The sequence below is a fragment of the Hemicordylus capensis genome, chromosome 1 (assembly GCF_027244095.1).
Source record: "Hemicordylus capensis ecotype Gifberg chromosome 1, rHemCap1.1.pri, whole genome shotgun sequence".
Taxonomy (NCBI): Eukaryota; Metazoa; Chordata; class Lepidosauria; order Squamata; family Cordylidae; genus Hemicordylus; species Hemicordylus capensis.
The window spans coordinates 247,827,129-247,852,314 of NC_069657.1; the positions used below are offsets into that span (position 1 = coordinate 247,827,129).

General features: G+C 44.5%; 1 protein-coding gene across 1 annotated transcript in view; it reads left to right on the forward strand.

Annotated features, from left to right (window-relative positions):
- The window catches only part of PKHD1 (PKHD1 ciliary IPT domain containing fibrocystin/polyductin), a 436,391-nt gene that overhangs the window by 17,217 nt on the left and 393,988 nt on the right, over positions 1–25,186 (forward strand). The window contains exons 5-9 of the mRNA XM_053273219.1: positions 613–683; positions 6,046–6,147; positions 6,355–6,450; positions 13,274–13,412; positions 13,689–13,803. Coding sequence (XP_053129194.1) covers positions 613–683; positions 6,046–6,147; positions 6,355–6,450; positions 13,274–13,412; positions 13,689–13,803 — 523 coding nt within the window. The remainder of the gene's footprint in view (positions 1–612; positions 684–6,045; positions 6,148–6,354; positions 6,451–13,273; positions 13,413–13,688; positions 13,804–25,186) is intronic.

The following is a 25,186-nucleotide window of genomic DNA, read 5'->3' on the forward strand; positions in this document are numbered from 1 at the left end:
AAAACCCCACACAAATAGTCTATATTTTTTACCCCGGATATAAATTGGACTACACTCTAACACACTATGAAAAGCCCAAATTGTGTGTGAACTGCTCCCTGATAACTCACAGGGACTTCAGGGTAAATCTGGCCGATATGTGAATGCACCGCCTCCATTCTGGAGGAGATGTGAGTTAAAGGGCTTTAAAAGCCCTGTGTGAAAAACTTCTGGGTTCTTGGCATATGTAATAATGATTTGAATCTTTTTCAACCAGCAGTTGTGCAAAATCTATCTAATAAACTGTTTGGAAGGGGGAAAGGAAAACACAAATTATTTTTACTTTATATATTATTTATAGTGCACCCCATTTGGAGGTCAGTTCATACGCACACAAACTAATGTGCCCAAACGTAGGCAAACCCTGTTACAGGAAATTGTGTGCTGGAAGGAGTTGTATGATTGCTTCACTAAACACTTAGCTGACAACCACATTTTGTTTCTCAGTGTTTGTTTAGAATAACGTACAATTCTTCCTAGAGCAAAAAATGCATGTTTCCTCTACCTTAATTTCCTAACATTGAAGAGTTTCTCCCCTCCTCCCCCAGCTCTTACTCCTCTATTTTGTTGCAGGTCAGTAGTACACAAGGATGCTTGGCTTATCAGTGCTAAGCAGGACCTTTTCCTGTATCAAACATTCCCAGGTACTGTGCTCTGAACAGGACTGGTTTAATTTCTGTGTTGTTTTTTAAAGAGGGTCCTGGTTTAATCTCAATGTGACTTTAATCTCAAACTCTCAGATATGTTTGTGTGAATGCACAGTGCTTAATTCCTAAAACGAGATGGTTATGTGCAAGAATAATTAGAAAGTCATGCCTTTGACCTAGAAGCCCTTCTGCTTAATCCCAGTTGTGCAAAAACTAATTGTAGTTACTTGGGAACTGTTCGCATGTTGTACTGGTGGCATGGTTGCTGCTCAGAACACAAATGACATGATCTGCTAGCGTCATAGGATGCTTTTTGACTAGGTTAGTGAGCTTTCTCATAATGCATCAAACAGTATAATTAGGCCTCAAAAGTTCATTCTCCTTTCTCTCATTCTCTTCCTTCTATTTCTTTCTTACATTTCATTTCTTACATAGGGAATCCCACCTCATTGGTTATCAATGGATGGTACAGAATCATTCTCTCTCTTTTAAAAAAAGTGTCGGAATCCAACTTAGAAAATGAGTAGGCTTGTGCATTTCGATTCGGGCACAAATTGATTTGTGCCGGAAAATGGCAATTTTGGATGATTTGTCTACAAATTGAAACCAGAATTAGACCTCCGATAATTTTTGTTTACAGACTGAAATGACTTCCTCTCGGATCCAAATTTTGTTTACTTCGGAAAACACTTCGGAGCTCCATCAGCATTGCATTGCAAATTGTCCTTTTTGTCTCTTCACATTCCAGCAGCAACTGACTGAGTGTCTGTCAGAAGGATTAGCATAGCCGAAGATAAGATATGCAAAAAGGGACACAGCTTCTGAAGATGTTTCCTTGGGCAATGGCATGAATGATATTTAGTTAAGAGAAATGAGCTGTATTGGGATGCAATTGTGTGCTAAGAATGAAATGATTAAACTGAGAGCAGCCAATCCATTGTCAGCTCTAAGTAACAATAGCTGGAGCTTCCCACTCTGTCTGGGGGGCTGCTGGGAGTGCCTGGAGAGACTTCTTACAGATTTGCTTTAAGACTTCTTGCTGAGACTTCTTACAGTTTTGCCCCCTCCCTTTCTCCCTCTTTATTATTTTGTGATTCCACATGCCCTGTCCTGTTTGCATTTAAAACATTTAAGCCCTTGCAGAAAACAAAACAAAATGCCAGCAAGGACACTGCCTGCAAGCCTCTTTCAAGGTATATGGGAGGCACAAGCTATTATGCTTGGTTAAAGCAAAAAGCTAGCTGGATTATTATTAACACACTGGTATATAAGTGGAATGTGGGGAGGGGAAGGGTTTGGGAGATAACATGATACAGGAAGACATCCGATGGACAGATTTTTAAATTTCAGATTTGCATTGGAAAGGAAAATAGTTGGAGTTTAGCAGCTGCCTTTATTGAATCGATGGCTCTGTTTCCTGTTTCCAGAAAGAGAGAACTGAGTTTGCACCAGGAATATATATGCTGGTGTAGGGCACCATTTCCTCCTTTCTGCTGCATGTGTGGGTGATGAGAGAGCTCCATTCACTGCCTGTTCCATCACCCTTTGCCCCTATGCTCCACCATTGACTCCACTTTCCCTGGGGAGCTGCCATTCTCCAGGATTTATGCCCTTGCTTAGACTCGCTGACCAGCCTGCTGTGTCTCCCAGACTCCCATGGAATTGGCCTAAGGGCTGCTTTCTTAGGAACTGTCGAAGTTGGAGTGTCTTTGGGGCAGAAAGGGGTCTGCTGGGGCAGAACATTGGGTTGGGTAGAAGTGCCCCAAGGGGTGCCTGCCACAACCCAGACTCCCATGGAATTGGCCTAAGGGCTGCTTTCTTAGGAATTGTAGAAGTTGCAGTGTCTTTGGGGCAGATTTGGGGCAGAAAGGGGTCTGCTGGGGCAGAACGGTGGGTTGGGTGGAAGTGCCCCAAGGGGTGCCTGCCACAACCCAGACTCCCATGAAATTGGCCTAAGGGCTGATCTTTAAGTGTGTGTCTTTGGGGCAGATTTGGGACAGAAAGGGGTCTGCTGGGGCAAAATAGTGGGTTGGGAGGAAGTGCCCCAAGGGGTGCCTGCCATCTTCAGATTTCAAAGGAATTGATCAAAGGGTTGATTTGTGATTTGTCTTTAAGCTTTTCCCCCATAGAGAATAATGGTGGTTTCAGCAGCCCCATAACTGTACTTGGAGGGCACTGGTGTGGTGCTGAGCGAATGGTGGTGTAGTGTACAGAGGGTGCCAACCACCCCCCTGAATTGCTAACCCATTGGGGTACTGGGCTTTGTTGTTTCTGAGGTGTTGAGTTTAAATTCTCTGGTAGCAAATGAGATTTTTAATGAAAAACCATGAATCCACTCTCATATGTTACCAGACAATCTACTCTCAGAACACCTCTAGAACAACAAAATCTTGTACTTCAAAGGTTGGCAACCCATGTGGGTGGTTGGCACCCTATGTGCACTACACCACCATTTGCTCTGGGCCACCCCAGTGCCCCTCAAGTGGAGCTATGGGACTGCAGAAACCTCCATTATACCCTATGAGGAAAATGCGTAACTTCATTAATTCTTTAAAAATCAGCCCTTTGCCAAATTCCTCTGAAAAAATTGTGGTAGCTTCCTTGCACCAACTGGGCACTACCACCAACCACACTCCACTATGGGCCACCCCTTTCCACCCCACATGAAGCTATACTTTTCCTGAAACCTCCATTATACCCTATGGGGAAAATCTGAAAGATGCACAAATTTCAAAAATTCATCAAATATCAGCCGTTTGCACAATTCCTTTGAAATTTGTATGGTAGCTTCCACTCATTGGGCACTATAACCCACACCCACTCTTTTGGCCATGTGATCCAATTTTTAAATCCAATTTAATTCAGATTCAGATTTGGATTAATTTGGATACAAAACAAAACTGAAGTGATTCGGAAGGCTCAATTTTGGACAAAATACAAAATGGGGTTGATTCGGATTTGGTACAAATCGAAACAGAAAAACTACAAGACATGCAACCCTAAAAATTAGCATTGTGCAGTTGATACAGGTTAGATTCACATACTGAATGATCACAGTGCCACCTAGTGGAGATAAAATCACACTGCAAAACAGTATAGGCAAATACGTTAGAGAAGCTCAGGTTGTTTTCCAGGCGGAGGTTTATTCTATCTTCAGCTTTGAATTGAAAGTGGGGCGACCAGATGGCATACAGCTCTTTCTGTATTTGTTGATGATGAATAGCTCTTCTTAGTTAAATGGCTAGTAAGCCGCCCTCAACTGAGAGGCGACTTGCTGGCCATTTAATTTTAAATGGCCCAAGCGATGCTTTTCAGCTGAGAGGCACTGTACAGGCCATTTAATTCTTAAATGGCTGTAATGAAGTGCCCAGCAGCAGCACTAGTACTGTGCAGGAGTGCTTCAGAGGTTTTTGGTGTTTTTGTTTTTTTTTAAATCACATGTGCTGTGGAATGCTGCTACACACACGCGCCATCCAGCTGTGTGACAGTGGGGCAGAAATGCATGACTACTTTGCTGGCAGTGGGCAGGGCAATGGGTGGGGAATGCAAAAGGGGGTAGAGAGTGATGGGAAGGGGAAAGGCAAGGCGAGGAGATGAAACCCATTGTAAGGTTCCTGTGTAGACGAAATGCAGCAAGAGAAGCAGTAGGTGTGGCTGTCCTGTGGTGACTGACATTGTCATTCATCACTCTTCACTACACTTCCTCCCACAATAAACCTCCCGGGGCGTCTCCACATGGCTGTTACCGTGAATCTCCTTTGGAAGAGAGTGTGTGCGTTCACAAACTGGCCAGACTTACCCCAAAGTCCATTTGAGATTTTTGGAAGCACGCCCCCCCCCCCCCACACACACACCACCACACACACACATCAGGCTTTGTCTTCCAAATTTTAGCTTGTCTCGATGTATTTCCAGGTTTAAAAAATCCTGGTTTTAAGCTAGTTTTTCCTAAAATGCCGCAGCAAATGCCAGGAGGGAGACGTGCTGACTAGAGCAGGGATTCTCAACCTTGGGTACCCAGATGTTATTGGACTTCAACTCCCATCATCCCCAACCAAAAGCCACTGGGTCTGAGGATTATGGGAGTTGAAGTCCAATAACATCTGGGGACCCAACACTGAGAATCCCTGGACTAGAGTATTTACACAATCATTAAGACGACAAGAGGAAAGCCCTTTTTAGGAATGCAAATAGAACTGCCTTGCTTAGATGCAAAGAGTGGAAAAAACCAGTTTTCAGGAAGCAAACTCTTTGAAAGTTCTAGTTAAAAAACCTCTGTGTATGCTCAAATTGACTTTTTTGAACAATATTAGGCTGCTTGCTTAAGGTTCTCGCTGGTTAAAAAAGAACCCTTGCTTAAGGTTCTCACTGGTTAAAAATTGATGTAAAGCACACCACGCATGTGTTGGAAAAAAGGGAAGAAATCTGTTAGTGTATACAAATGTTCCTAGTCTAGGACATGAGGTTTTGAAGGCAACATTATGTTCCTCCCCATGGAGCCCCCCCCCCACACTCTCTCTCTCTCTCTCTCTCTCTCTCTCTCTCTCTCTCTCTCTCCATTGGCTACAAGGAAAACAAGGAGGCATGCAATGTGAACCTGCACAAAAAGAAAACTCAAGAGCAGAGGGGAGGGGCTGCTTCCCTCATGCTGTGAGTGTAATTCGGAGTGGCTTTGCTCAATATTTACCCCGAGAGCTGGAAGCTATGTGCGGGAAAGCTCTTGGTCTGCAAAACCTCTGGGTGTTAGAGCACAATAGAATGCAGTACAAGTAACTGGGTGTCATATATGTGTTTTGTGGTGAGAAAAGGATTAACTTCTAGAATGATATTTTGAAATCTCTCACCACTGATCTGTACCCTAAATCATTACTCTCTTCCAATTAGTTTGAATTTTTCAAAGATCCAAACATTGCATTTCAAAGGAGTGATTCAAATCTGCATCATTTATTTAAGTATGGAATGGAATTCTTTTGTTGCAAAGTAGGTTATGTGTGTGGCCACTTAATGGTGCAGCAAGGAAGTAACTTGCCTAAGGAGCAAGAGGCTACTGGTTCGAATCCCCGCCGGTATGTTTCCCAGACTATGGGAAACACCTACATCGGGCAGCAGCGATACAGGGAGGTGCTGAAAGGCATCATCTCATACTGTGCAGGAGATGGCAATGGTAAACCCCTCCTGTACTCTACCAACCACACGGCTCTGTGGGCGCCAGGAGCCAACACCGACTCAACGGCACAACTTTACCTTTACCTTTAGGTTCTGTGTAATATAAATCCACAGTATGATTACATTACCTTTTTAAAAGGTTAAACCATATTTTAATGAATCTTACACTCAATTTTGTCCCTTTACCTTGCAGAAATATTTTCAGTGTCTCCAGCTTCAGGGAGTCTGGGTGGAGGAACCCATCTCACCATCTCAGGAGACTTTTTTGATACACCTGTGCAGGTCACGGTTGCAGGTAATAATCTTGAAATCAGTCTTCGTGCTGCTTCACTTTTGAAAATGTGAATGCAGTTAGAGGCATGTTGTATATATTATTTATGTCTTTTGAAACCTGTGCTGAGCATATATGTGGTGATGGTGATAGGATCCTTTAAGTAGCTAGATCTGGTTAATGCTTTCAAATGATTTCCTTCACATTTGTGCTTCTCTTTCCATTTGTCAGGCATTCCCTGCCAAATTAAGCATGTTTCTCCTCAAAAGATTATTTGTACAACTGGAGCAGCTGGCAAAAGGAGAAGGCTCAGTGGACCTCAACCAGGTACACTATTCATGGCAGTTTCCCATACTTGGCTGGGTGCTTTAGCATTGGGCAAGAATGTGGAAACTAAGCATTTTGTCATGAAGCACCAAACTCGACGTGATGTGTTTGGATCTTGCCACATCTTTTTCTTTGCTTAAAAGCAGGTGTTTGTGTGTGTCAGAGAAAGAGAGAGAAATTTGGGGCAGGACTGTGACACTAGGGGAAATTTTCTTTTCAAAAAATTGGTGATTGGAGGGGGGAACTACAAGTACCCATATTGCACCTGTCCTTGCCCTCCTCTGTAGCTAACAGCCCCATTGGTAAGTGATTTAAGTCACGAATTGTACAGGGTGATGGCACAAAGGGAAAGTGATGCCTCTTCATGCCACAGCCCCAATCCAAATGGTCCCTCCCACGGCTGCTTTTAACCCAAGAAAAGGACACCAGGAATTGTGATCAGGGATCTTTTAGGTCATGTATATTTTGGCCCTTAGTCTCCCATTTCTATGACTTTCTTCTCACACAGATGTATTTGTTTAGCGTTATATGTGATATAGCTCCTCAAAATTTATTTATTTATTTATTTGACATATTTGTATAGTGCCCAAAATGTACGCCTCTGAGCGGTTTACAAAAAAAAAAAAAAAAAAAAAAAATACAAATTACAACAAACGAAAAGGTTGAAACATTACAATAGTTTAAAATTTAAAACAATGTTAAAAACTATCAAAACAGTATCTAATTAAAAGCCTGGGTGAACAAATGTGTCTTGACTGCCTTTTAAAAAGTGGTCAGAGATGGGGAGGCACTTCTTTTAACAAGGAGTGCATTCCAGAGTCTCGGGGCAGCAACAGAGAAGGCCCCTCCCTGTGTAGTCAATAGAGAAGCTGGTGGCAATGGCAGACAAATCTCTCCTGACAATCTGAATGGGCAGTGGGGTTCATGGTGAAGAAGATGTTCTCTTAAATAGAGAACCATTCTTTTAAATCAGAAGCATTAGGGAGGCTGGTGACGGCCTGTGTGTGGCTGCTGCCAAGGCCCCCTGGCCCCGCCCCCGTGTCTGATGCCAGACACAGGGGGCCGGCTAGCTACACCCCTGCATCTGATGTCAGACGAGGGAGTGTGGTCTCCCTCCCAAATGGGCCTGCGTGGCGTCATTTGGAAGGGAGTTTGGCCTGAGCTGTGTTTGGCAGTGTGGACCAGAGTGACTCTCTCTGCCTCAAAGGTCACTCCGGGGCCACATGGCCCCATTTGGGACCAAAATAATGCCCCCCCATCTGACATCAGATGCGGGGGGCATGTCTGATTGGTGGCAGCCTGGGTTCTTTGAAACCATTCACCCAAATTTAACCTTTCCTCTGTCCTTTTATGTGATTGACTTCATGATTAGACCCAATCAATTTCTATTAGTTCCTGCTATGCTCCTCTGCTATAGACTATTACTGGGGGGGAAAAGTAGTCCTAAGTAGAATTAGTGGAGACTACTTTCAGTTTCTTTTAATATGGTGACTCTTACCTAGAACTGTCTCCCATGTACTATTATTCATTCATTCATTCATTCATTCAATTTGAATTTGGTTTGTTTCTGATTGTCAGCACATGGGTTACAAAGGAGTATTGCCTGTATTTTGAGTGGCCAAACGACTCAAAATCTTGAACAGCTATTGGGGTCTCCTGGTGTTGTACCCCAACAAAGAGAGGTTCTTTTCTGGGTCAGTAGCCAAAACACTTCACCAGCCGAGAAGGATGTAAAAGGCTTTATTTTGCTCTATAGTAGCAAAGGTCTTGGATAGCTCACGCTCAAGTCCAAGACCCTGTTCATTTACAAGCATAACATATTTATAGCCTAGGAGATGATACATAGGTACTGCCCCTTTTCCTTTGTCTGGACTTTCTGTAAATTTCCAGCTAACTTCTGCGCATGTATTCTTTTAGGTGAATACCTCATCACCTTCTTATCTAGTCTCTCCTGGCCCTCCTTGGCACAGAAAAGCAACTCCTTATAAGGAATCCCCCAGGCCCCCCTTATACAGACAAAATATATCAAAGGTAACATGGCTTCGGTCTGGTTCAGGCCTACACCACTGGGACCACTCTGTAAATTTGGTTTATATCCAACAGTCAGTACATGAGTTATAAAGGGGTATTGCCTATAGTTTGAGTAGCTGCCATCTTGAACTGACATGGCAAACCAACAACAACAACAAAATCTTTCAGATCCCCCTAGGGCCTGCTCTCTTGTACTGTTAATTTGATTTGTGTTGGTTTGTAAGCACAAAGGTTATTAGAGGGACACACAGACAGACAGATACATAGGTGGGTGCGGGTGCACACACACACACACACTCACTCACTCACTCACTCACGGAGATCTCATAAGGCTACTTCTCTTTGGAATGTAGACTAAAAAACCAAAATTGAAATTGCTAAAATTAAATTCTCATTCTCTCTCTCTCTCTCTCTCTCTCTCTCTCTTCTCTGTTGCTGTACAGCATACAACAATACAAATAAACCACAATAACAAAATTTAGAAATAATATCTAAGAATTAATAAAGCTCACAATACATTTAAAAACCGATCATAAAAACATCCTTTAAAAATACCAGGATTAAATCAAATCAAGAAAACTTCAGCTACTACTAGAAGAGCCAAAAAAGCAGAGCATTTGCCTGAACACCAAGAGATTAATGGCTCAACTAGGGGTAGGCAGTCTTAGCACTCTTGCTGTTGTTGAACTACAACTCCCAAAATCCTCAGCTGTAATTTATTAATGTATTAATAAATTCAGTAATTCAAAAACCTTGAGTTTAAAATAAATGTTAAACTGATTTACATTTTCCATCATGCTCTAAAAATAATGGAAATTTCAAGTTAAGGTGCCCATCTTAACTTCCACTCCATTTAAACTGTAAAGACTTTACAGTCTGATATATGATGATGGCTTTAGAAATGAGACTCCATGCACCCACACCTTGCCTTGGTCTTTCTGTTGGACATTGGGCTGGGCAGGGATGCAGTCAGGCAGACATCTAACACGTACAGTTTCCCTAATCCCTTCCTAGAGATGCCCCTGATAAATTTTTGCCTGATGCATCTCTGATCAAGGCAAAGCATGGGTACATGGAGCCTCATTTCCAAAGCCAACATCATATACCAGATTGTATAAAGTCTTCACAGCTTATATGGCGTGGAAGTTAAGATGGGCACCTTAACTTGAAATTTCCATTATTTTTAGAGCATGATGGAAAATGTAAATCAGTTTAACATTTATTTTAAACTCAAGGTTTTTGAATTACTGAATTTCCAGGTGTTTTAAAAAAGGAAAATATGATTAGACAAAATATGATTAGGGAAGAGCATACCCAAACCACAAGGTTCCTGCTGTTGAACACTAAAACCTTGTAAAATCTTCAACTAAGATATAGTCACACTCCCCGCCCCACCCCCAGCTGAAAAAAATACAAGTAAATGAAAATAGTGGATTCAGTAATAGTGATAGTGTGACCCCACCTCCTGATTATTCAGTAGGGAATAAGGATACAAGAAGCAGGTAATTTGTGTTCACTTTAAATCTGTACTTCATTTCCCCCTTTTTCATAAAACACACACACACAAACAACAATGATAATTAAAAATAACAAATGCTTTAACAACTGTGTGCAAAACTATAGAATATCTTCCCAGAAATTCCCCACAAACCTCACAATTCTCCTGCTTGATCTAATTTCCTTCAGGATGGTGTTAGTGTAAAAGTTGTACACAAGTAAGGTAGCTATTTGCATACACAGGTGCATGTAGGCACAGGCGCATGCATGCGCGCACACAGTGGCACACACAGACATGCACAGAAACATGGAGGCCATGCACAGAGGCCATCTGAGTCCTGGGTGAGGAGGCCAGGGCAGCCAGCAGGGAACTCCAGCTGCTGGGGTCAGAGACTGGGAGGAGTGGTGGGCGGGAGCGCGACAGCAGGCAGCAAGGTTGGGGCAGGAGTCAGCAGAATGGAGCAGCAGGCAGGAGCGTGGCAGCGGGCAGCAGGGTCAGGGCAGTGAGTCAGTCGCCATGTTTATTGTGAGCAGCAGGGGTGTAGAAAGGTTGGAGTGAGCCTAGGGAGAAAAAGTGAAGATGGGCCCCCTTGCTCCCCATCTTCTTTGTTTCCCCCTTTCCCTATAATTTTTTTTTGCAGAAAAGCTGTAAGGACATGATGAAAACATGATTCCTAGCTTGCCCTTTCTTTCCCTTCTATGCATATATTACACCCTTTTCATATATGCATACACTTCCTCACACATACTTGTGCACACATATTCCCCTAACTCAGAAACATTTTTAACATATGCCTACTACTGTGACCTTATATATACATGCATACAACCCCTAGCAATGTTCCTATCCCTATTTGCCCATTTGTGCTCTCTCTCTCTCTCTCTCTCTCTCTCTCGCTCTCGCTCTCTCTCTCACACACACACACACACACACACCCCTGCCTTTTTGGTTTTTTAAATGCTGGTTGTTGGGCCTACAAGCAGTCTTCAGGCCCAACAACCAGCATTTAATAAACCAAAAGGCAGGGGAAATCAGAAAAAGATCTATGTTGTTAGAGCATTTTTCTTCCCTCTTATTATTTTGAAAGCTTTTAATACTTTTTGTAGTGCCTAATTTCCTCACAAGAAGGTATACTATTGGGGTGGGGGAGGGTTTATTACAAGTTTGTATTAGAATAGTTTTGGCTTACATTTGGCACCTTGTTATGCTGCTTTGATTTTTTAAAAAAAGTATATTTGAGAACTTGTTTGAGAACAGAACAGGTAATAAACTCCAGCCCGCTTGCACCCCACCTCTCTCTCTCTCACACACTTTCTGCTTTCCTTTCCATGGAAATCTCTCGCACAAGCAGAAACAAGGGCTTGGGGATAGAAAGGAGACACACCAAGATATCTCTCTCTCTCTCTCTCTCTCTCTCTCTCTCTGTGTCTCTCAGGGTTGTTTGTTTGACTTTCCTTTCTGGCTCTCCTTGAAGGAGGACCAATCCCTGGGCTGGTTTAACCCTTTCCTTCAGTCATCCTCCTGCCTGAAAAAAGAGAAACAGCTTGCTAGCTGTGATTGGGAGTCACACAGCTGGAGGGGAAAAATAAGAGAAACGTTTGGGGGGCAATGTCACACCCTGGCCATGGGTCTGTAGAGCCTTGTGAGGTCCCTTGGCCCTCTGGACCTGAGTGCAAATGCACCCCCTTGTCCAATGGACCCTACGCCCCTGGTGAGCAGTGCTGTGGGCACTGTAACTTCAAACTTGCTACTGCACAGAATCTGTAAACACTAAAAACCTCTTAAAAACCCAACTTTGGGAATCAATTGTAAAATAACAATCAATTGGGTCTGGGGGGGTGGTATACAAAAGGCAATTTTCTGGCATATGGTCTAAAGGCTGAAACTATGTAATTGGACTACAAAATCATTTAAATAGCACTTCCTCAGTCCCAAAAACATGTCACCAACCCTTTAAACCCATTCAAAAGAGAAACACCTAAACTGCTCTACCTAAGCCATTTTCCAATGGGTCTTCACCAAATTTGCAGACGATGTGTCTCTTGTCACCTAGGGAATGTGTGCTGATGGCCAGGCAGATTGGACAAATAGTTTTGATTTTATAAGCAACTAGTGTTTTCAGGCCCGTTTTCAGGGCCCACCCCCACTCCCTCTTGCCCCCCTCCCCCCTGCCCAGAAGACTCTTCTACCTTTTATTCGCTCCCTGCGGCAGGCCCCGGTTTTCCCCGCGGCAGGGCCGGTTCCGCCGCAGCCGCAGCCGCCTCTGCCCTCCCTGGTCCCCACTTCTCCTTCGTTCCAGGAGACCCTGGCCCCCCGAGTGCAGCCGCCAGCGGGCCCAGTCCTTTCCTGTCCATCCTGCCGCGGCCCCCGCTCCCGCTTGCCGAGGCCGCGGCTTTGCTGCGGCCTCAGCCGCACTTCCATGTCAGCGGCCCTGTCCGTCCCGCCGCGGCCCCCGCCCCCGCTTGCCGAGGCCGCGGCTTTGCCGCTGCCTTGGCTGCACTTCCGCGGCAGCGGCCGCTGCCATCGGGGCCAGTCGCCCCGCTGCCACCTCACCCGCACTCCCGCCGCCAGTTGCCCCGCCGCGGCCACCGCCATCTCTGGCCGTGGCCGCGGCTCCGCCACCGCCGCCTTGCCCGCACTCTCCTCCCGGCGTGGGCGGCGGCCACTTCTCCTTCTCCCGGCCCCAATATGGCCGCCGGGTGCTGGTGTTCGCAGCTGCCTTGCTCTGTTCTGGGCATGCGCTTCGCGCATGCCCAGAACAGGCAGGCACGGATGGACACCAAGCATTTTATTAGAGAGGATAGAATATTCAGGGCTATAATGGTGGAATGTTGAAAACACAACAGTTTAATTATACTGGCACTATACTGGCTAGTATAATATAAATATACTGGCTAGTATAATACAACATATTGTTTCTGGGATTGATGGGAGTTGACATGGAGAAGATGCAACTCTATGTCCTTGTAAGATCTCACAGCTGAGAAAGCTGGAAGATGGAGCAATTCCTCTCCTGCTGATCAAATGGATGAAAGAGCAGCATGTGGAAGAAAGTGCTTCTTAAAGTATGTAAGGACACAGAATATGAATGTTTTTAAAGGTTAATCACCAGCACTTTGAATGGGGACTAGTTTCTGAACTGTCAAAACTTGAATTATATTGTCATCCTGATATTTTGCTCACATGCAAGATCAACAATTTATGTATGTGGTCTACATCAGTCATTTCTCCACGTGTGATGAGGAAATGTTGATGAACGGCTGATGAAAAGGTTCTTGTTTGCAATTTCCTCAGGAAACAGAGGGCTACTTTTTGAGGTTTGGGATGGCATTGATGGAAATCTCACTGAAGCAGCTCCTGGATACAGGTGGCAGTTTGTTCCTAATGCCAGCTCTCCACTAGGTTGGTTGTCTGGGCGACAGCAGCTGTTAAGGTAATCACAGATCTTTTAGGAGTCTATTGAGCATTGCAAATTAAAACAACTCACTGCAGTACTTTTTAAAGGAACTTGGGACATAAGTATACCAGTAACGTACATCCTTCTTATACCAGTGGAGAGGAGATCTTGTTTCATTCCAACAAGAAAACTCTTTTAAAATATATCTGGGTTGTATGAGAACTGATTCATGTCATTTATCTTTTCCTCAAAGTGGAATCGTGTTCATTGTTTGGAAGCCTCATCATTTAATATTTTCCTTCTGCTACCCAGTGCACGGCTACGTGGATTTTTTGTGGCGCCACAGACAAATAACTACACATTCTGGATTCAGGCTGATGGCAAGGCTTCTTTGTATTTAAGTCTGTCAGGAGATCCAAGAAATAAGGTACTATAAATTATTGCAAGCAAAAGTTGAAATGGCAGATCTGTGACCTGGATAATTCTCCACTGTGGGACTTCGTTGGTCTTGCTTAGAGATCCAAGCAGGAACTGAGGCGCTTCTCACGAGCCGTGGGAAGCGCCGAGAGGAGGTTTGCGGGGAGAGCAGGGAATGATCAAGAGGCAGCCCTGAGGGGCTGGATCAGCCGTCCACACGACTGCCGGCTCTGTCACAGAGCTGGAGGGGGCTGCAGGGATCGGGGCCCGAGTGGCCCCAGGATGCCCTGCACGTGAGTGTGCAGGGCATCCTGGAGGGACCCCTGAGCCTGGGAAGCTGCTTGCAGCCTCCCGGCGGGGGTCTCCACGTGTGTCACTATGGCACGGAGCCACACCATGGCAGCACTCGATCAGGGAACCCGGGTTAGTGGAGCACTCGCTCTGCTAATCTGGGCTAAGGGGAGGGCTACTTTGGCGGGCTAGCCACCAGAGAACCACCGGGTTCGCCCGCGAGTCCGATGGTTCTCATGATGGGGAAAAACCAGGCTGGGCTTCTTTAGCCTGGTTTTCCCCCATCGTGAGAATAGCCTCATAGTCTTGTTGTTATGAAATGACAATAGTCAACATTTTTTAAAAAAATCAACTCTTGGATTTCTTGCACCTGTTTCTATGCATATAAGTATAAACAAGCATAGGGTTGGAGTTTTAGTCCTGTTGGCTTTCAGAATTTATATGCTTCTTTTCACTGTTCATATTCTCAGCCATATGTGCAAACCGATAGATATACCAATTGCCCACATACTACAAGCACTGTGTGGGATAAATGAGTTGTAGAAGGCATTTTCTTCTAATCATCCCTATCATCTCATCTTCAGATAGCTCAGTTTTCTGTAGAAGAAAGGAAGATTAGAATTGTGAAGATACATGTGTAAATGTGTCCAATCCTTCTGGCAGGATCCTGTCCCATTTATTGTCCCTGATAGATAGGATTGCCACTTGACTAGGTTTTGTTTTAATGTCAGTGGTTCTGTGCATTTTAGTAGCCTCTTCCTTATGGTCACTTCTCTTCCCCTCTCACTTTTCTTAAGAAAAGTCGTAACAAAACTGTTGAAGAGGATTTAGCATTGAGAACCATGTCCTGAGTAGAGGCACACCCAATGCTGCTTTGTGCCAGTTTCCCCAGTGCTGGGATTGTCCCAGTGACAGTCATTGTGATCTTACTTTACTATGATTTGTGATCGTTACTTTACATTGTGATCTTACATAAGACAATGACCTTGGTGGCCCCTTTAGAGTCTGCTTCCCTCTGGTCTGGAATAGCTCAGGGTTCCAGGCTCTTTCTGTCCCTATTGAATTACTTGGAATGCTTCAAAGAATTGAGAAGGGAGCGGGGCTCCACTATACAGTCACAATATGTTCCAATTTCTTGTTAAGGGCTGAACTAGAGGTGATGTTAAATGTGTCACTGTCAAGTTTGTTGTTTAAATTTTCTTTTTTAAAAAGCCACGTGGGGAAGCAAACTGGATTTGGACTGCAGTGGTGCAGTAGAACATAGGTGGTGAAATGTAGGTCTTTCACTATGTCTTTTCCCCACTGAGATTTCTCTCTAAAGATTCAGTGGCCCCCCAAATGTGCCATTTGCTACAGTGGCATCTTTGGGAGCTTATACCAACTGTGCGCATGTGCAATTTTTGGCTGGAAAACAGCATAGTGGGAAAGGAAAAAACCCTATCCTACATTGTGTTTCCAATCCAGATTGGGGCCCCATGTGGTGTGTGTTTTTTTTAAGTAAAACTAAACACCAAACTTGATAATGACACATTTAAAGTTGTCTTTCGTGTGACCCTAAGTCTGATTTGTTATGAGATGGTGTTAAGGGTTGGCTATTATTAAAATTGGATGGAATACTAATAATGATTTGCATTTATATTGCTGAAAGGTTGGGGTTGTTAGCAATTAATCTCTGAGCCAAGACATCGGTGGTGGTGGTGGTGGTGGTGGTGGAATTCTTGGTGGCGCTGCGTCATCCTTGGACAGGAGAACTCAAACAGAGTCATCAGGAGTATTTTTCTTGAAAGTCAGGTCCACCTGAAGGGAGGGGCTGATGCTGATGCCAGAGTGTATCACCTCTTCTCCTCTCCCCTCCCTATTCTGGCTTGCAGATTTATATGCTTTAGCTACTACACCACACCAGTTGTGAACTACTGCTTCAGGAGTGAATTCCGCCTTCTTAGCCAAGTGTTTCTGAATTAATTGCTAAGTGAAAAGACATATTACAGATTTTTAAATTGCTTTAGTTTTGTGGAAATCACCATAGTACAAAAGAAAACTGTATACCCCCAAACAGCCAGACCTTTCATTTGGACAGCAGGTGGGCTCAGGGAAAGAGCTCTTGCTGCCGCCTCCACCTCCCACTCTCCCTCCCCTGCCTCGGTCTCCTCTCACCTTAAGTACCCACCCCCTGCCGTCCCCCCGCCCACCGTCTGGGGTACCATCTCTGCTGCACAGCGGCAGTTGGGGAATTTTTTTTTTAACTTGCCCCCCAAGCCCTCAAGCCAGGGCAGCATTTTTATTTTTATTTTGCCTACAAGTGGCAAAAACCTTAATCCGTCTATATATCCTCATTTGTTGTAAATCGCCCAGACACATAAGTTTGGGGCGGTATAAAAATATGTTAAATAAAATAAAATAAATTTGTAGCCACTTCTCAAGTGCAATACTCCCCCTGTCACACCAGTTGTTTCTCAGTATCAGAGTGATACTGAGAAACAACTGGTGTGACAGGGAGAAACAACTGGTGTGACAGAAACCCACAACACAGGTTTCAAAAGATCCAGCTTTATTAGTATTTCAAAGATGAATTCCTTGGAAATAACACCTTGAATACAGCAATCCTTTCTTTACTAAATGATGGCAAATCTTTTCTCTAGTTTCATGATTTTTCTTTAAAGTGTTGGGCACTTGCTGTTTGTCTTTTGTTATCAAGCAAAGAAATATTCTCTGGCTGTTTAGGTTCAAAGATAATGGCCCCTTACTTCCAGTTGATTATCTTGCCTGTTAAGCATGCCAGTGGATCAAATATCTTTTTTCAGTCATTGATAAAACTAATTTCATTGGTTGCAGCAAAACTGCTTCTATTCAGGATCGTTAAGGGTGCAGATGGTCTCATCAAGGGTAAAATACAAAGTCTCTTGGATCTTTCAAGCAGGCTGGTGGGTTGTTTTCCCTCTCCCTTCTCCCTGGGTTTTTTTTAAGGCCTGACGGTTGCTGTTCAGAGAAGAGTAGGGGATGTTCCTGTAGTTTAACGGCTTTTGCAGGTAGGGTTGGCTGAAAGCCTGCTACGTTTCTTTGGAATCACTGTTTGCTGGCTTTGTTGGTTCTCAGAGTGCGCCTCTTCCTGTGAGTGTGGCTCCTCCTTGATCTTTGGGCTGGTAGGAGTGTTAAAGCGGACAGAATTTTTCTTTGATGGCTTCTCCTCTGATATTGCTTTTGGTACAGAAGGACTTGCCATACTGTAGAAAACCTCATCTTCAGCGTGTGCTTTCCTTTTGGCTTTCTTCTCAGCAGAAGTACCTCCACTCTTGGCACGTTTCTTACTAGTCCCTTTCTTTAGTTTGCGTTGAAGAAAATCTGAGCGGATACGAGTGCAATATTTCCTTTTCCTTGGTCTACCTACCCGGGATGGCTTCCTATTACAGGCTTTACTCCTATTGGCACACATGGTGTATTTAGCCTTCTGGGAAGAAAGCACGTTGTCCCGCATCCGTTTGTTAAAATACTTGGACATGGGGAGGCGCCTCTTTCTATAGTAACTCCTCGCAAACCTGGTTATACGTTTTGTTCTCGCCTTCTTTCTTCTCCTGGAATTTAACTTCCTTCGTCTGCTCTGGATCTTCCGGGGCCTCCTCTGCCTCCTTCTGCTCCGGTAATAGGGCTTCCTACCTCTTTGGAAAGCAGCCATGGCTTGGGTGGTTTTTTCTCCTTCTGTTCACTTCAACTGCCACACTGCAAATGATTGTGACTTTCTCTAGCTGCGCTCTTATATAGTGATAAGCATTCAAATGAGGAACTGGCTTTGAGAGCTGTGATTGGCTGGGAGGAACAATAGCCTAGGAAGTACCTAATAATACATGACTGTGAGGCACTGACTTTTGTATGAAATGATGGTGGTGGTGAGGTCCCATAAGCTAACTGAGTGTTGCTAGAGGGAACAACCCAAGCTACATTGTTACAGCTGAACTAATAAATAAATCCGTTAATTATTGGAATTCTGGTTCTCCTTTGAAGAAGTCATTCTTTGGGCTATTTTTCACTCTGTTGCCACAGTATAACACCTCTGAAGTTAGTGTCATTTTTGGTCCAGAACATGTTCTGAGTGTTATTTCCCCCCACATTACAATAATCTTTTTGCTCTTTCCATCTCATTTTGAACTCGGAAATGCAGAATTGTTTGTAATGACTCTGATTGTTTAAGTATGTGTGCTTTATGAAAAGGTATGAGAAATATCTCCTGAGGGTTCAGGAAAGCGGATAGAACTGAACAGCACAACCTTGTCCCTCCACATAGTGCTGTCAGATTTGTTTAAAAACTGTTTGTTTGTTTGTTTGTTTGTTTATTTAGCATATTTCTATACCGCCCAAAACAAAAGTTCTCTGGGCAGTTTACAGGACAATAAAAGCAACCAATAAAAAGATTAACATATTTCAACAATTAAAATTTAAAAAGTTAAAACTATTAAAACACAATTAAAACAATATCTAATTAAAAGCCTGGGTGAACAAATGTGTCTTGATTGCCCTTTTAAAAGTTGTAAGAGATGGGGAGGCTCTTATTTCAGCAGGAAGTGTGTTCCAAAGTCATGGGGCAGCAATGGAGAAGACGAGCCAGTGGCAACTGCAGATGAACCTCTCAGATGATCTCAATGGATGGTGCAGTTCATAGCAAAGAAGACGTTCTCTTAAATACCCAGGGCCCAAGCTGTTTAGGGCTTTATAGGTAATAACCAAAACCTTGTACTCTGCCCAGAAACGTATTGGCAGCCAGTGTAGATCTTTTAAGATAGGAGTGATATGGTCTCTCCGAGATGACCCAAAGACCAACCTGGCTGCCACATTCTGGACTAACTGCAGTGTCCGGACCCGCAAAGGCAGCCCCGCATAGAGCGCATTGCAGTAGTCAAGCCTGGAGGTGACCAGCAGATGTACTACTGTTCTGAGGTCATTTATCTCAAGAAATGGATGCAGCTGGCGTATCAGCCGAAGCTGATAAAAGGCACTTCTAGCCACTGCCTCAACCTGGAAAACCAGGGAGAGTTTTGTGTTCAGAAGCACCCCCAGACTGCGTACCTGTTCCTTCTGGGGAAGTGTGACCCCATCCAGAACAGGCAGATCAAAATCATCTCCCGAGTTCCAACCCTGCACAATAAGTACCTCCGTCTTATCTGGATTCAGTCCCAGTTTGTTTCCTCTCATCCAGCCCATCACTGCCTCCAGGCAGGCATTTAGGGAGGTTATGCCCTCACCCAATGATGTTGACATGGAGAAATAGATTTGGGTATCATCAGCATACTGATAACACCCTGCACCAAATCTGTTGATGATCTCTCCCAGAGGTTTTATGTAGATGTTAAACAACATCAGAGACAATATGGAGTGCTGAGGGACACCATTCAGTTTTGGAAGAACAGGCCCCGAGAGACACCATCTGGAATCTTCCTGAGAGGTAAGAGTGCAACCACTGCAAAGCAGTGCCTCCCACCCCCAACCCCCTCAGATGCTCCAGAAGGATACGATGGTCAATAATATCAAAAGCCACCGAGAGGTCCAAAAGGACCAATAAAGTCACACTTCCCCTGTTAATTCTCAATTGGAGATCATACATCAGGCTGACCAAGGCAGTCTCCACCCCATAGCCCACCCGAAAGCTGGTCTGAAACGGGTCTAGATAATCATTTTCATCCAAGTCTGCCTGGAATTATGAGGCCACCACCCTCTCAATTACCTTGCCCAGCCATGGAAGGTTGGAGACAGGCCTATAGTTGCCTAACTCTGAGGAATCCAGGGCAGGCTTCTTAAGAAGTGGTCTAATAATTGCCTCCTTAAGACAAGGAGGCATCCTGCCCTCCCTCAGAGAAGCATTTATGATCTCTACCAGGCCTTCTACAACAACCTTCCTGCCAGATAGTATTAGCCACGTCAGGCAAGCGTCAAGAGAACAGGTGGTAGGCCACATGGCTCCAAGCAGCTTGCCCACATCCTCATGAGTCATAAACTGAAACTGATCCAGCCTAACCACATACAGTAAGAGGAGTCACTGGACACCTCTGATTCAGACACTGCAGTAATTGTGGGGTCTAAATCCAAGTCGGCCCGAATACGAGAGATTTTATCCACAAAAAACCCGTTAAACACATCATAGCGGGTAATAGATGATTCCAAATTCTGATTCAAGGGAGGAGGGGCATTCACTAGCCCTCTCACAACCCTGGACAACTCCGCTGGATGTGAACTTGCGGACGCCAGAGCATAGATCTTCAAATGTGCTCTATGTTGTAATCTGTTGGATTCGAGTTGAGTCATCCTCCACTTGCGCTCCAGTCACCAATTCAGCCCCCGTAGTTCTTCCATATACCAAGGGACCAATTTTGAAGCGGGTCAGAGAGGAGGGATGTGCACAAAACTGGTTTGCACAGTTCGGTTCGAATTCAAACCAGGTTCGAACCAGGAGGGGGTGGTTCGGTTTTGGTTTTGCTCGAACCTCCCCCTGGTTTGGTTCAAATTCGAACCATTTTGGACTGGTTTGAACATCAAAAAATTTGTAGGATGGTAGCCAGCACCCAGGGGTACCTGCCACCCAAACCCCAAAGCAATCAGACATTCGTACAATTTTTTATGAATTTTTGAAAATTATTTTTATTTTTTCTCATAGGGTATAATGGGACTTGAACCGCCCCATTATTCATTATTGTGGAGCACCCATGGGTGACAACAACCATGCAAACCCCAAAGCAATTGGACACCCTTATGATCTTTTTAAGAATATTTGAAATATTTTTAATTCTTTTTCTCATAGTGTATAATGGGACCAGAACCAGCCCATATCCCCTATTATGGAGCACCTAGGGGCACAAAAGTGGGGTGGGTGGTAGACAACCAGGGGTGCCTACTATCCACAAAGTCCCAAGGCAATCGGACACTCCTCTGATTATTGGTGAATTGTTAAAGTATTTTTGAATTCCTCATAGAGAATAATGAGGATTGCCGCAAATGTATAGCGTCACGTCGGGGAGAAGGGGTGTCCTAGTGTGGTGGGTGGTAGTTCCCAAGGTGGGCAAGGAAGCTATCAGAATTATTTGAAAGGAATGGGGCAAAAGGCTGATTTTTAAATGATTTTTGAAGTTTATGTGACTGTACGGTTTTTCTCTATAAAGAAGCATGGAGGTGTCAGCAAATGTTTAGCTTCACTACTACCCACCACACGCCTCTCTACAACACCCCTTTCTCCCACTCCTGACGTGAAGCTATACATTTGCTGCAATCCTAATTATTCCCTATGAGGAATTCAAAAATACTTTAAAAATTCACCAATAATCAGAGGAGTGTCCAATTGCCTTGGGGTTTTGTGGGTGGTAGGCACCCCTGTCTGTCTACCACCCACCCCACTTTTGTGCCCCCAGGTGCTCCAAAATAAGGGATATGGGCTGGTTCTGGTCCCATTATACTCTATGAGAAAAATAATTGAAAATATTTCAAATATTCATAAAAAATCGCAGGACTGTCCGATTGCTTCAGGGTTTGGGTGGTTGTTGGCATCCATGTGTGCTCCACAATAAGGAATAACGGGCTGGTTCGAGTCCCATTATACCAGGGATTCTCAACGTGTGGGTCCCCAGATGTAATTGGACTTCAACTCCCATAATTCCCAATCAAAGGCCACTGAGGCTGGGGATTATGGAAGTTGCAGTCCAATAACATCTGGGGACCCACACATTGAGAAACCCTGCATTATGCCCTATGAGAAAAAAATAAAAATAATTTTCAAAAATTCATAAAAAATTGTATGAGTGTCCGATTGCTTTGGGGTTTGGGTGGCAGGTACCCCTGGGTGTCAGCTACCATCCTACCAATTTTTGGATGTCCAAACCAGTTTGAACCAGTTCTAACTGGTTTGAATCAAACCATCCCCAGGTTCGGTTCGAATTCAAAGCTGCAGCTCGAACCTGATGGCTTGTTCAGTTCGAATTCGAACCTTTGAACCACCCTGGTTTGAATTTGAACTGGTTTGAATTCGAACCGGTTCACACATCCCTATCAGAGAGGACACTAAGGTGCAATCATGTCTACTGCCCTGGTGAGCTTGCTGTTCCAGTTCTCCACCAGGGCATCAACAGGATCACCAGCAGAGCCAACACAAGATCCTTCCAAGGCTTCTTGGAACCCTATTGGATCCAATAACCTTCTTGGGTGGACCATTCTAATGGGCCCCTTGCCCCTGCAAAGGTGGGGTGTGACTGTGAGTCCAACCTTAACCAGATGGTGGTCCATCCATGACAATGGGGAAACCACAGGAGTCCCCATCCATGAAACACCACCCTGATTGGAGTAAAAGACCAGATCAAGAGTGTGACCTGCAATGTGCGTCAGTCCCAAGACCCTTTGGGATAGGCCCATAGTTGTCATGGCTGCTATGAACTCCTGAGCCGCCCCAGACAAATTGTTCCCAAAGTGGACATTGAAGTCCCCTAGCACAACAAGCCTTGGAGACTCCAACGCCAAGCCCGAGTCCAAGTCCACCAGCTCAGTTAGGGACTCTAGTGGGCAGCGGGGTGATCGGTACACCAAGAGAAGTCCCAATCTATCCCTGGTCCCCAAACTGTTAATGCTTTTATTAAAAAATGTAAAGTGGTGCATATTAAAATGAAAGAATAAAATAGTATATGTGGAGTTAACAAAGAGCCTGGACACCATGTTGAGCTCAAACAGAAACTAACTGTAATCTTCCCTTCCCAAACTTTCCCTTTCTTCCCATACAGTGCCACCTAGTGGCCCTGAACTATGTACAACTATTACCACAGTATATAAAAACAGATGGAGCACTAAAAGATCAGGCAGAATCTGGAGAACAAATAAAAACTCCTACATTATAAACTAGTTCTGAGAGTCTTTGCTGGAAGGCTTGGTGAAACATGGAAGGCTTTTAATGGGCTGATTTGGACAAGACAACTTTTGTCACACATGATAAGGAAGGGGTTGCATTGAGAGCGCATCTGCTGTGATGCCAGCAAACCGATTGCCCAATGAGTTCTCTGCACATCCCTTTATTGTGTGTGGGGCTTATAATCTGAACTGTCGCTCTATACGCACTCCAAATGCCTATTTGGAATGCATGTAGAGGCCCCCTCCTTCATGCCATAAAGAGTCGTGCCAAGAGCTCAGGTCATTGGGATGTCCACTGCTGATGTCATGACGGGCATGTTCTCTGTATGCCCCTTTCCTTATCACATGTGCCAGCATCTGTCTAAACTGACCCAAGAATCTTATAAAATCCAGAAGAGACATCGCCAGGTGGGCCTCCCCAGGCAATACCTTGCATAACTGTGGTGTAACTGATTTGTATGCATGTATATCTTGTCTCTCCATACTTTTGATACAGTTTACATTTTTATTAAAAAGGTGGAGTGACACCTCTATCTTGTTACTGGACTTGCCAAGAAAGGATTTTGGGCAAAGCCAAATCTTGATGTCTGAATAAATTAAGAATCATGTCTAGTAATTTAATCTGCAGTTGGTGGCTTTCCTCTGTGCAAACTGGATCTGCACAGAATTGCATCTTGTATTTGTATCTACTGTTGGCTGTTTTTGGGATGTCTTGCTGCTGCCTTTGGGTGGCCAGCTGCAGTTTGTTGTGATTTAGAGCTTGGTCATCTGTTTGGATGTCAGCTGCAACAGTCAGAATTCCACCGAGGGGCTTTGGGTGACCATATCTGAATGAACAGCTGGAGAGTATATTATCTAGACTGGGGTTCTAAGAGCACTTATTGGTAGAGGAGGCTTGATCTTAACATGCTGGAGTCCTGTAGCAGGTAAAAAGGCAATGTTGATAAGACAAGGGCAGAAGGTCAGGCTCCAAGTTTTTATTCCAGACATGTCCTGTATGTCTCTGGCCCTCTTTTGTGTCTGTAAACAGGGCTCCAAGGCCTGAATACACATCCCCAATTGCATATTAGGATAGGCCCCTGCATTAGGCCATGCGGTTTCTGGTTCAAACCTGGAGTCTCTGACAAGGGGAAACCTTGGTGACCTGTGATAATAAAAACATAATAGTAATTGTGGAGATGGCACAGCTGGTTTCCATAAGGTCCACTCTCACATTTTTTAGTTGCAGAGATGCTACCCATATCTTTAAAAAAATCCAAAACAATGTGTGAATTTGGCCCCCTAGATCAGATTGCAAGCCACTCTTAGGGTTCCCAGTTCCCCATTGTGCCAAACATCCTTCTAACCACCACAAATACACCTGACGTGCTCCTGGCCGTCACCCCTGAAATGGCCACTTGCTCCGTGGGTGGCCCAGTGTGGGAGAAGCTGGATGTTAATCAAATAATGCCCGTTAAATAATTTTTATACTGTTTTAATTGTTTTTAACTGTTTTTCTAAATGGTTTTATTTTTTATTTAAACCACCTAAAGATATATCAGGCAGTATATAAATCCAGTGGATAAATAAGCTGACACCCCGGCAGGTTGCTGGAAGCACAAGAAAGGCTGTCAAGGTGGCCAGCAAGAGCTGGGGAAGGGTTGGAGGGTGGAGTGGAACGAACTCCTGTGGGTTTACAGGGTGGTGGGAGGGGATATTAAAGGAAGGCAGGGGCAAGAAGCAGCAGGCAAGCAGAGAGAGAGAGAGAGAGAGATCACAGGAGGGAGACCAGGACTGGCCCTTTAAGGAGACAGCTCCACTGGGTAAGAGGAGGAACTGGGTGATGAGTGAGCCTCCTTTTCACCCATTCTGAGGCTTTGGGGGGAAAGGAACAAGAAAAGCCTGACCGCCATTAAAAAGTGGGCACTCCAAAATTGTTCTTTTGGCCTGCTTCCTAGCTCTTGTTTCTCCACCACTGGAGACCATTTCCAGCTTCTTGTCCTGTCCTGACCACAAGCAGGAACTACAAGGTGGCATCAGTGAGAGCAGAGTCAGGCTGGCAGCAAGGAGTTGCAGACCTTCAAAGAGTCTGAGTGAGCCACTTGCTCTTCCTTAGTCCCAGTTCCATCTGAGCCCTTTTATCTCCCCAGACCCTGCTTACCCTTCCCAGAGTGAAGAACTTTTAAAAAGAGAAAGCCTGCAGCCTGCCTCTCTGATACATTTGATGTGCTCCCTTCATCGGTGATGGGGGAGTGAGA